Source organism: Camponotus floridanus, unplaced genomic scaffold, assembly GCF_003227725.1.
Source record: "Camponotus floridanus strain SB8 unplaced genomic scaffold, Cflo_v7.5 scaffold37, whole genome shotgun sequence".
In the NCBI taxonomy this organism is placed as follows: Eukaryota; Metazoa; Arthropoda; class Insecta; order Hymenoptera; family Formicidae; genus Camponotus; species Camponotus floridanus.
The window spans coordinates 662,280-675,320 of NW_020229514.1; the positions used below are offsets into that span (position 1 = coordinate 662,280).

A 13,041-nucleotide genomic window follows, 5' to 3' on the forward strand; every position below is an offset into this window, starting at 1 on the left:
CAACAACGTTCGCGTCCTCGTCACCGACAACCGTACAACCACCCTCAAAGTCATCAGCATCATCATCCTCCTCAAAATCATCATCACAATCATCACCATCATCATCACCATCACTATCATCAACAACTGCAGCGTCATCAGCGTGCCGGCGTTAGTCAGACGATGTCGCAGCATCATTCGCTGCCGCGTATATATCAACAGGACCACCATCAGCAGCAGCAGCAACAGCAGCAGCATCACCACCAGTCGCATCGTCATCAGCGTTATCATTCGGATCGCTCGCCATCGCCGTCTTTCTCGCCGTTGAACGACGAAAATTGCGTCGCCGGCCGGTGCTCTCCGATGCGAGCATCGCGACATCATTCGCGCAGGAGCTCGGCAAGGTCGTCGCCATCGCCATCACGATGGCCTTCCCCGGCCTCCTCGGCATCACCGTTGGGCACGCCGTCACGTACAATGTCGCGCGTTGCGACACCCTCGCCGCCGATCGCTGCGCCGACGTCATCCACAGTGCCACCGTCCGCACCGGCGACGGTATCATCGCAAAATGGCTTCTGGACCATATTGTGCCTACCGCACAAACTGTTCACCTGCCGCACCCAAGGCAGCGCGAGGATCGACATCTTTGCACGCGTTGCCTTTCCTCTCGTATTCATTCTCTTCAACTTCGGGTACTGGTCTGTTTATCTGTTTCCCATCGACGATACCATAAAGATAGAGAAATGAGAAAGAAGAAACGGAAAGTGTGACGGAATCAGAATTGCATGTACGAAACCAGGTCCTTAAAGAAGTGGTGGCTCGAGGCAACTTTACAAAATTGTCGATCTTTCAAAAAAAAATTTTTGACATCAACGAGATCGCAATCAAGTCGCATTTATTCAATAAGGACCGATCGGAGGCACTTCGACGAAAAGAGATTCTTCTACTGTCCGCGCCCGAAATGAAGATATTCCAAGACGAGGATCATCCAAGAGATGCAACGAGGATGTTAGCGATGCTAGATATCTTACGACGGTGGGTAAAAAACGATGAGGATGATAAAACGTAACACATTACCCGCGCGCACTTTACACATTTAATACACGTACACACACGCACACCGTACCTTATGACCGCTCGGAAGACCGCGTGCCACAGACTGAACTGAAAGCGTAGTGGGCCCTGTATAGCCACGGCCTGTTAACAATTTAAAAAAAGCGTAAAGTTTATAAGTATAATTATATCTACGTTGCGTAAAATGGCGCGTCGTCCAGCGAGCGAGCTCGTTTGTCGACGCGCGAGCTACGGATGCGTCCGTCGTTGCGAATTGACGTCGGACGACTCCAAATTCGGTAAATATTACCGTAAAACGGGGTAAAATAATAACGCGCGACATATCGCGATAACGATGATCACGCTCCGATTTCTTCGCAAAACGATAGTTGCATCGGTAATGTTTGTACAGGAGATGTTTCGTTGTCGTTTCGCAAAGAATACGGAACGATCTGCATTACCTCGTTGTGTCACATGTTGCCCCTTCTTAAGACTGCACAGGGGGATTGACCGGAATGTTTGACGCTGCAAAATATTGGGAGATATATCTATAAAAGTGTTGAATATTCCGATAGTTTTCCAAGTGTGCAACGGCCTGCTGGTATGAGCTGGCAGATTTATCAACTCTAGCGGTATCAAGGAGCTTCAAAAATTCACATATTTTTGAGTTATCTTTTTTTTCTATTTGTCTCGTAAATAATTTATATAAAAGAAAAACATGAAAAACAAAAAACGAAGTGTAAAATTGAATCGGGAAGATTCAACCGTTGTAATTGAACGCTTAAGATCGGTGGATGTTTTAGAAAGTATCTGCTCCTCTATCACTGATAACAAGACGAGAGACGCCTTGGTATCGCTAATTTTAATCCTTATCCGGGCGATTCTTTTCTCTTTTGTATGAAGAAAAGCTAATACGCTTTCGCCGAAGCGATCATTTGGCGTAAATTATCGACGAATTGAGAATTCGTAATATTTTGGGCGAATTACAGAGGAAATACAGTAAAGGAGATGTTATTTTTTTAATCCAAAGCCCGGATAAAGATTAACGCGCAGACGCGAATACGAGCCGAAGGCGACCACGGACTCGCGATACAAAATATATTGGCGAGGCAATCGCGTCGCGCGCAATTCGCGGATAACGTATTTCCTTTTTCCGCTGCCCCGGGTCGGTCGCCCAGGAAAGAAGGGGAGATCCCCGGCTCGGGGCTCTCATACGTATTTTGCTCAGAAGAGATCGGCGATGCCGCGCGTGAAAATCTACCCTCGTCGACTTATTATTCTACTTGTCGCGAGGAACTGGCGGTGTCGTCGATCTCGCGGACGGAATGAGGAGACGACGAAGACACGCAGAACGTGCTCATAAAGAAAAAAAAACGTAAGAAAGAAAGAAAATACGGTGCGGACGATAGTTGTATTTTTTGAAACTCGACGGGAGACGCTAATCCTCAAGCGAGAGACGACACGGCGACCCCGGCAAGCCTCGACGAGAGCACACCCCGTTACGTACTCGGTGGTTAACAAGGAAACGGAGAAGGTGCGCGATTGGACATGCCGTTTCTTGCGTATATTATTATTTTTCTGAAGATTAAGACCCGTCTCCAAATCTTGAATTTAGAAAATTGTCGGGGAATAACTCCTCCCGACTGATAATTTGCAATGAACGGAGATTCACGCGTGTCCGATCAGCATCCCTCCGTTTCTCCCCATTCGTGTATCTTCCTTTTACTTCGTGCAATCGATGAAACCATGCGCGTGCGTAAGAAGAAGTAACTATCTCGCGGATTTGATAGTCCGCTCGCGACGTCAGCTAGTACACCTCACGCCTTTATAAGACCGTGTGTTGTATTCGGAGACAGGCATATATAAATTCGTCTTCTTTCTGCAATTACAATTATTCGTGTGATAAACGCGATTTAATGCCGATGTCATTATTTCAAGATTCGATTGTCTTTAAAACGAAAAATGTATCTGTCTCTGGGATACAACAAACCTCCGGGATCACGCGTATGGAACGAAAAGTATCCTCAAGAAAACGGGAAAGTCGTCGTAAATGCAGATACAAATGTCATTAATCGATGACTGTGTTTTTTTATAACGAAAATCGCCGCACTTTTCGAAAATATTATCATAAAGGTATAAGGGATATTAAGCTGCGAGAGTTTATATTTACGTCACACGATTCAACTAAAAATTATACTCTTAAGTATTATTTAGGCAGATCTCTCCAAGTCCTGAAGGAATAAAATCGAATAATCATAAACGAGAATTATTTCCGGTAGTCGAGAGATAATTATATGCGCAAAGCTACGAAAAAATCTTGCGTTGAATTTTTTCAAGAAGGAAGCCAGCTTCCTGTCACTAGTACCCCTCGTCGCATGCTGATCACTTTTTTGGAATTCAACAATTGATAAAATCTAACAATCAATTTTTTGACGGATAAATACTGTAATCTCTCGATCTGTAATTTGTTGTCTAGCGCAATTCAGACTAATAGTACACTCGCAAATCCGGATGTAGATTAAAATTGGAATCGATTGCACGTTTGTGTGTGAAATATTTGAAGCGTCACTTCATACAAGTAATTTAAGTAGACGAATAATAATGATCAATGTATTACAACGTGCACACAACGTTAGCAATAATTACAAGGGACACTTGATTTTTATTGTTTTGCTCGTATTTTTCGAATATTCTTATGTAGAATAATTAAATCGTAGACGTGGTATAGATGAGATCATCACATTTGTTTATCCGGTTTATTTCGAATTTTGCTTCGTGTCCATCTATACCATGACTACGATGAATATGATAGACTGTCGTTGTTTGCGCGTAAACACCCGGTATATTACTGGCTTTCGCGTGAGCCGGGAGTAAGCGACACCATGTATACTTAAGAAGTCTCTCTGTAAACGTCTCTGTACGTTAGAGATTTGAAGGGACACAAAGCCAGTATTTACGAAACGATTACATGTAGAGATCTATGTATATATATAATGCATCGATTATCGAATCTCTCAATAGCGTATAGATTCACGCGCACATCTGTATTAGCGAATCTTGTGGATAGCCGATGCATCGAGCGATTCGACAGACTTAAATTATTGCAAGATCTCTTGCAAAGAACTACAGGCTGTTAGTAGAAACCGCCTGAAACTTTTCGCATCTTTTTAATCAACGCAACGCAATGAATATTCGATTTTGCGTCGTGCTCTGAAATACTTTGCTTCCTTTTTTTGCATTCGAAGCAAGTCATGAGAAAATATGATCGAGAGATTATATCGGATATTCGTATTATCTCGGATATAAAGTTACGAGTCATTTCAAAAAAATTACTCTTGTGCTTTCTATTCTCTCTTGGCAACACAAACAGGCAATCCTAGAATTTACACGATAGTTTGAAATGGAGTCGCATAACGAACAGCGAGATAAATTGTCTTTCTTCGAGAAATCTTTTTTCCTGCTTCATGTTTGCGTATCACGAAAACGAGGGGTACAAAAAATCGATGACATTCTTAGCAAATTAATTTGAGCGACCGAGCAACGATTGCTTCCAACGTTTTATCTCTCATCATCGATTCGCTTCCTTTTTGGAAGCCGCTGGCTCTTCGAGATGAGGCTTCCGGCTATTTTAGCGGTTGCAGACAATTGACTGACGTTTAATTATAGATATCATCGAATCTACTGCACGCACGCGCCGGCACGCGTCACCGGATTGCGTATCTTCCTCAATTCTAAATCGTAAGAGTAACGTTAAAAGATTCTGGGATAGAAAGACCAAAGCAGATCTGTATCGCGCGGATTGAGGAAGTTACTTCCGGTGACCGGAAGTTAGGGACGACCGTGTAAAACTTCACTCTCACACTTGTCACTCGCTTGCTTGGAGTCACTCGAGTCCAGGTGAGATCGATTCGCACACCGAAAAAAAAAAAAAAAAAAACATAGCGTCTCACACACATAAGTACACACATGAATATATGACCCTTGCACGACACACGAAGATCCCGTTGTATCGCAAATATAATTATAAGCGCGCCACACACATAGCTCTCTCCCACGTCCGAAGACACACCTAAAGGGTTTAATGTTATTGTTATATGCGTACGTTGTAATATATGTGAACGAAGCATGCTGAGCCCTCTGTAAAAACAAAATAAATCCCTCCTTTACCCCCAAAAATTGATGCGAGGAGCTTTAACACACTGTTTAACACACACGTAATACACGTACACACAGGCCACACGCACGCACACTGCGTGCTCAGAAGAGATTCCCGCGTTATCCCACGCACGTTCACATTGCGAAGAAACCAAAAATCGCACTTTAACGTTAACATTACGATTAATGGGACATCGGTATTGGTTTTTCTTACAATCACAGATATAAATGACGAGCGAGTCTTGCGCTGTCTTAACCGAAAATACAATGCATCTCTGATTTAAGGCTCTTGAATTAAAAAAAATGAGAGGCGTAGTAAATTATCTTTTTTTATTATTATTATATATAGATCAAATTATAATATTCCCTGGAACATATATAAAATTGTGTTATAATAAAGTAAATTCTTGCACCTCTTTCAATCGATTCAAAGATGCCTTGAACTTTCGGTTGAAGCTGCCAAAGATTTTTTCGTCGTAATCGTGATCAGTCTCGGTTAATCTCTTATAAAATCGCGCTCGCGTCCTGGATGAGTATCAACGAGCAGATATTACGTTGTCCATAATAATCGTAACGATTGTGTCGTCCCTTGGCGAAAGGGAGAAATGGCACGATCGATTCTCGAGCGAGCACATGTCGAGAACGTAAATAAAAAAAGATATTGCATGTTTGTGATTCATGAGTGCAAAAGCACGATATTCCAAGATGTGTAATATAATAAAAATTTGTATCGTGGCGCATAGTCCGATAAAAAAAGAAGGGATCTTTTCCAGCGTGAAACTCATTAGATCGTCAATTACACCGGTGTACATCTTATATTGGTTGAATAATAATTATTCGTATCGACGAATGCCATGTGGCCGGAATCGGCCACCAGGCAAAGTGAAACGAACCGAACCGAAAATCGATGCACATTAGGTTGAGAAAACAACAAACGGAATCGGATTCTAAAATTACCGTAAGATCTTTAAGCATTATCACTGTAATTAAGATATACATTAAATTAAACATAACGGGGGCGAAAAATCTATCCTACGCACGAGTCATTCTTTTGTTGTTTTACTCTACCCTACGCGATTGACGAAATAATTCCCACGATCACTACAATTAGGATTCACTTCTTTTTTATGACGAGTGACTTTTGTTATATTTTGTTAAATTAATAGCACTTAATCTACATTCTCGCCAAGACCATTACAGGTAAGTAATTCACTGCTGATAAAGTAATATAATCATTGGAAGATAGTCTGGTAATCTTAGTAATAAAAGCATGCATCAATATTACAATACAAAGTAATTTACAGTAATTTAGACGTATTTATGAATTTATTTGTGTCACGAGGTGAAATACTGTACATCAAGTGTTATTATTATTTCTTATTTATCGCAATTGTCTAGATATAGACGAATAAATTACAAATAAGCGCGCTAGACATTTATAATTATGATTTCTATATATATATATAAAATTATATATATATATATATAATAGTATAATATTATATATACATATGTATTATACCATTATACATATAATATACTAAATTAAATACATCGCTATATTCTGGAAGTTTAGTTTGCATAATGATTACATTTACATTCTAGCTTTTTTCTTTTTTTGACTATCGATATAGAATGTGAAAAGTAGAGTGTTATAAAAACATATAAACGATAGTTTGCATTGTGATGCATTCATATTATATCTAATCTGGTGTATATAGATAATACTTGAGAGGGAAAAAATTAGATGCGGCAGAGAAGATGCAAAAAGAAGTAAAAAATAATAGCACATTCTATCATTGTATTACAATGTGAGTAGCTATTAAAAATATCTCTCCACTTGTTCAAGTACTTTAAATATTCTTACAAATACACATGAATTGTAAAAGCTTATCTTATGACGATCAATATATCGAAGTTGACATAAGAGATTCGTGTAAACGTCGTCGGAAAACTATCAAATATGTTTCACGGCAAAAGCTGGGACGTTAGATTATTTGTAATTCGCGAAAGATTTGTCATTCGCCTGTATGGAAAACTTCCGATTCGTCATTCCCGATTCGTGATTAATCATATTCTTTATCTAAAAATCATTCCTGGAGTGATCAATAATCTTTAACAATATTTTCTACTAATCATCTATTCACAAATCACGAACACCCGTATAATCTGGCGCCAGCTTAGTGGTGATTCGAATGGGATACGAATTGGTGCGCAGACTATACGTTGCTGTACGCAAAATTACAATAGTGTCCCATTGAATTTAGCATAAATAACTTATCGCGAACAATGTATGTTTCATTTGAAATCAGCGATTTCAACAATCATTATCCTACTAATACATTGCTTCAATTGGACGTAAAAAAAATTTACCTGTAAATCTCGTAAAATACAAACATGATTTTTAGCCGCCGCTGGAAGATCATCTCTCGCTACTCCAGTAACTCTTGCCGATAACCTCTGAGGAGAAACAATTTCTCGTTAGTACATTGATTGTTCCACCGGATTTTAATATCTTTTAGCTCGCAATTTATAATAATTTACCATTACGATTGCTAATAGGGCTACGACTTCGCGAATAGCTGCGACTGTAACTTCGCCGACTGCTACGACCGTTGCGTTCTCTGCTGTGACTTCGACTTCTGCTTCGTGAATAGCTGCGTTCCTTCCCATTACGGCCACCACCCCCGCCACCTCGAGATCGCCATCGATTTCTTGCACCTGTCGGTGTTAATTCGATTGTCTTTACACGCTTCAATTTTATGAAATGTAATGTCTAGATACTCGAAATACCTCTATTTCTGCCATATCCGCCGGCTTTGCCATCAGCGAGCTCCAACAATTTTGGATTTATCACCTGATTTGCTTCCTTCAGTACTTGTATCAGGTCATTGGCCTTGTTGGCGTTATTGGGCGTGAAGAAAGTATATGCCGTGCCGGTTTTCTGTCGACGACCGGTACGACCGATACGATGGACATAATCCTCGGAACAGGAGGGGTAGTCAAAATTGATGACAAACTTGACGTCTTCAACGTCTGAAATTAAGATTTGGCATTAGATCAGCCCGACTCTTTATGGAATTCCAGTGTTGAGGACAGATATGGGTTAAGATAGTAGTAGTGTCGCAAGGATTGTGAAACACCACGAGTCGAATAGATCTTAAATGTTACCGAATAGCATATTCCAGTAAATCGTATAACGATTCGATACACTTTCGAAGAAGCTAGGTAATAATCTGGATATTATTGCGCTGCTTCTTGGATTCAAAAATTTACAAAAAAAATGAATATAAAGAATTCTGTTAAAACTAGTGAGACACGACTTGTTATAATTTGTATAAATAAGATTTTTTATAAAGAGAGAAAATCTAAAATAAAAACAAACTGTAGAATCGCGAGCACGATTCTTTTCTTCCTTTCCTATATATCTCTTTCACGATGATGAATTTAACTTTATTATAATTCCAAAAAAAGATTATAAAAATATGTTTAAACTCTTTTTCCAACAAATACAAATAACTGATATATAAAAAAAGAGACTAGAATCGTGGCCTGAGAAATTGACATGGTATGATAGTTGTGATAAAAAATGCGACTGTATGGTGTTGATCATCATAGGAATTAAAAGGACAAGTGATCAGAGAATGCGTACAATTTAAAGAGACGTAAAAGTGATAGGAAGATTTGTGAGTGTTACGCGTTTATATCCGTATATATATATACATATATATATATATAGATAAATGAGCAATTTAATGAACATTATTCGTAATAAGCTAACAATTACACAGGCAATACAAACGCATGTATACATACATGTATTTATATATACGCGTATACGTGTATTATGTGTGTGTATGTGTATGTGTGTGTGTGTGTACGAGTATATGTGTAAATGTCAATTAATTTAAAAAAAATTTGAACTATATTTTACTAAAATATATTAGGCAGTGGGCGAGTGTTTCGCTAGCAACGTACGGGCAGGGCCTGGCTATTTGCGCTCGCTCCAGCTACTGCCTCCGCCACTCTGTCGCTACAGGCGCAGGGCGCGCTAAGAGAGGCTCTGGCATATCTGCTATCACATGCCACCGCCTCAACGGACCAACGTTGTTGGTTGTCTGATTAGCTTGAGCGTGCCAGCGCAGGGGACTCTATTCTGGCAACAATGACCTGGCCAGTCAGCCCGGATGGCGTACAGCGCAGCGCAGTAGGACTGATATCCAGTATGTAGGTAGGTAGGTAAAGTAGTAGTAGTAGAGTAGTAGTAGTAGTAGATCCCGATTTGGCCCGGACTTGGCCGGACTTCACACGCGATTGACGGACGGACGGATAGAGGCACGGCGTCGCGGCCAGCGCAGACAATGCAAACCAGTGCACCACCGAACAAAGAGCGGCGGCGGGCACCCCCGACATGCTTTGCATTACCCGGCGTGGGCCTGCGCGCAATGTGCCTCTGCAATACAAACAAAGATCCAACCGCGTTAGCTGTATGGTTACCTCCAACCATCCTCCTGCTTCAATATGCTCATATCTCTTTTTGCTTTGCTTTTTGCCCTATTCCTTCTCTGATTTCCTTCTTTTTGATTTCAAGTTTACAACGCGTTAAAAGCTGTAATGTCCCGTTTGCAAAAACAATCCGAATTTAAATGTAATGCGCGTAATTTCAATTGACATTTGCATGTATAATATCCCGTACGAATTAGTTTAAGTCAAAGTCAATTCTTATGCAACACACTTGTTTTCTGTTACTTCTTCGGTATTATCGATATATATGTACAATTTGACTTATTTAATTCATTACACAAGATTAACTCGCGCTATGCTCCAACTTTGTACAGCGTAAGATTCTCAAATATTTAATACATAACTTAAATATTTCAATCTAAATTGCTTTTAATTTATGCTTTTAACGGAACATTACATAACAAATAAGAATTTTTGATCAGAATAGAGCATTGTATATAAAAAAGAAAAAAAATTTATAATCTTGGGGATTTGAAATTAATACCGTGAATATTAATCAGCTTGTTTTCCATGTTATAGGAAAATAACTGACAATATATTGTTGTGTTATAACATAATAGAAAACATTGAATTACTCACCAAGACCGCGTGCGGCGACGTCAGTGGCAACAAGAATTGGTGCTTTGCCCGATCTGAAATCTATATAAAATACATATAAATATTTATACACTTTACACACATATTTTATATATATATGTGTTCATCTATACCTTGTAAAACCCAATCTCGTTCCTGCTGTGTCTTGTCACCATGAATGCAAACTGCTGGCCAACCATCGCGCTTCATTTTCCTTGTTATCTCATCTACTCTGCGCTTTGTTTCAATAAATACTATGGTTTTATTTTCGCTTTCCGCCATTATTTCTTTTAACAGAGTACTTAATCTATAAAAATTTGATAAGACAGATTTCATTTTAGAAATATAATTGTTAGTAATTCTTAATAACTGTTAACAGTTGCTATCCTAAAAATTGAACAAAAAGCCTTGAGTATACAAAACTCACTTATTCTCTTTTTCATAATCCTGACATACATCTATTATTTGTAATATATTATGATTCGCTGAAAGTTGTAAAGAACCAACATTGATTTGAGCATAATCTTTAAGAAAATCTTCAGCTAAATTCTTTACTTCTTTAGGCCATGTGGCTGACCACATCAATGTCTGCCTGTCTGGTCTAATTTGTTCTATAATCTTTCTAATTTGTGGCTCAAATCCCATGTCCAACATTCTATCAGCTTCGTCTAATACTAAATATGTACATCTTTTCAGATTTGTCTTCCCAGATTCGAGAAAATCAAGTAGTCTACCAGGTGTAGCGATAACTATCTCTACCCCGCCGTCTAGATCCCTGGCTTGGGCACCTTTTGGCGCTCCACCATACAGACAGGTGTTTCTAATGCCTGAAGAGTGTCCAAAATCATCGGCAACCTGCTGAATCTGTTGAGCCAACTCTCGTGTAGGTGCCAACACTAATGCTATAGGCCCATCTTTACGACTTAATTTTGGCTGGCTATTAATGTGAACTATCGCCGGCAATATATAAGATAATGTCTTCCCAGATCCAGTGGACGCAATGCCTACCATATCTCTGCCGCTTAATGCAATAGGCCATCCTTGAGCTTGGATAGATGTAGGTTCGCTAAAACCTTGTCTCCTATGATATAAAATGAAGATATTTTAATAAATTGATTACAATTATAAGTACAAAATATTAATACATCCAATCTTTGTAATCTACTGCTTACTTGATCTCTTTCAGGACATAATCCGGGAAACCTGCCTCCTCGAAATTAAAAACAGGATTAGGTATACTTTTGCCTCTCAATGTGATTTCCTTCTCAACTCTGTATTGTTCCACGATACGCGGATCTCGATTTTGAACTGCTTCGTGAGGAATATAAAAGTCCTTTTTGAAGGGTTCCAATCGGCTAAGATCCCATCGTGGTTTTCTTAAATTCGCACCAGGCTGACCACGACTGTTTCGACTATTGGAAGGTCTATCGCGTCCTCCACTGCCACCCCAGCTCCTCCTGTCACGCGGTGATCTACTTCGCGAACGAGTCCGCGATCTGCGCCGCCTGTCTCTATCGCGACTACGACTGGATCAACATATATATGTATGATTAAATAAAATTCTAATTTTTACAGAATTTAAATTAAAACATACGTCCATAAGAAGCGTCGTGCACGACGAAGATAAGGGCTGTGCTAGTAAGTGCTAGTAAGTATCATATTTGAAGAAACATAATATATAGAACATAGGTTATGAAAATACTTTGTTGAGGAAAGAAAGACTGCCGGTAAATCTGGTTTTTAAGAGAAAAAGGTAAGCTTGCCGCAAGTGGTTTCTCATCGTGAATCTTAGAATAGGGTAGCGTTCTCGACGAGATATGTTTTGCGTATCTCTCGTCGCAACATTCTCGTTGACATACCTTCTATAGCGGCCCATATTCCTTGTCAAATGAGTTTTTCGATTTTGTTATTAAACAATATTATTCGATGTTCCTCGCAAATAAACAACTCGCGACAGCTCGCATACGGTACAAATCGGAACGTGAACTCGAGCAAATCTGAGCGAATCCAAAGTGACGCAAAGAGAAAAAAGTGACACCATTAACGTGGTAATTATGTAGACGCGTCCCCTCGTCTAGATCGTCTTGGAATCCTATAAAACTGATTGGTCGTCGCGTTACAGTGTGCGCCAATCAGATCGAGATTCGTTTTTCTTCGATATATTTATCCTTGTTATGATATTTCTGATTGGCTACCGCTGAAAACTCTCTCTCCGTGTATAAAACCCTCGCTAAAAACATTCTTTAAGAAAAAACTTTGGGACAGCTTTCGAAACTTGGGACAGCTTTACTCTTGTAAACAATTATTAATAATCGTTTCAATTTTTAATTTGTTTAACCGATTGTTTCAATTAACTCCGTGTCATCAATGACTCGAGGTTGATTGAGCACATGTTTTTATTAACGGTAATACAAGTCAAAACAAACAGAAATAACTCTGCGTATCTGTCAAATTCGCGGCGCTCCCCACCATACTCTTATTTCAATATGTAGATTATCGGGGAGACGTTCTGAATGCATTGAAGTGTTTGATTGACCAATCAGGGTAAAGAAATCTCTACTCCTTTCGTCTTGATTGGTCAATCAAACGCTTCAAAGCGTCCTCTGACTGCGTCATTCAGCGGACTCAACCGCTAAGTAGTAATCGAATATGATTGGTTTCTACTTTCAGGTCCGACCAATCAGCGTCCAGTTACATCGGAAAATCTAGGAATGTTGCCCAACTGTTGAGCCGCTGAATGCGGCCAATGATTTC

General features: G+C 39.6%; 2 protein-coding genes across 2 annotated transcripts in view; one reads left to right on the forward strand and one right to left on the reverse strand.

Moving 5' to 3' along the window:
* Nucleotides 1–5,021, forward strand: part of LOC105255134 (glutamate-gated chloride channel) — a 38,621-nt gene extending 33,600 nt beyond the window's left edge. Inside the window, exon 11 of the mRNA XM_020028732.2 lies at nt 133–5,021. Within this exon, the coding sequence (XP_019884291.2) occupies nt 133–726 (594 nt within the window). The 3' untranslated portion in view covers nt 727–5,021. The remainder of the gene's footprint in view (nt 1–132) is intronic.
* Nucleotides 5,022–6,732: 1,711 nt separating this feature from the next.
* On the reverse strand, nt 6,733–12,314 carry LOC105255133 (probable ATP-dependent RNA helicase DDX17). Its single transcript, XM_011264255.3, has 8 exons — nt 12,147–12,314; nt 11,460–11,813; nt 10,715–11,368; nt 10,422–10,594; nt 10,291–10,350; nt 7,981–8,223; nt 7,732–7,908; nt 6,733–7,647 (listed from the first exon to the last, which is right to left on the reverse strand). Exons 1-8 carry the CDS (start codon nt 12,161–12,163, stop codon nt 7,610–7,612), a joined length of 1,716 nt encoding a protein of 571 aa, XP_011262557.1. The 5' UTR covers nt 12,164–12,314; the 3' UTR covers nt 6,733–7,609.
* Nucleotides 12,315–13,041: the final 727 nt, after the last annotated feature.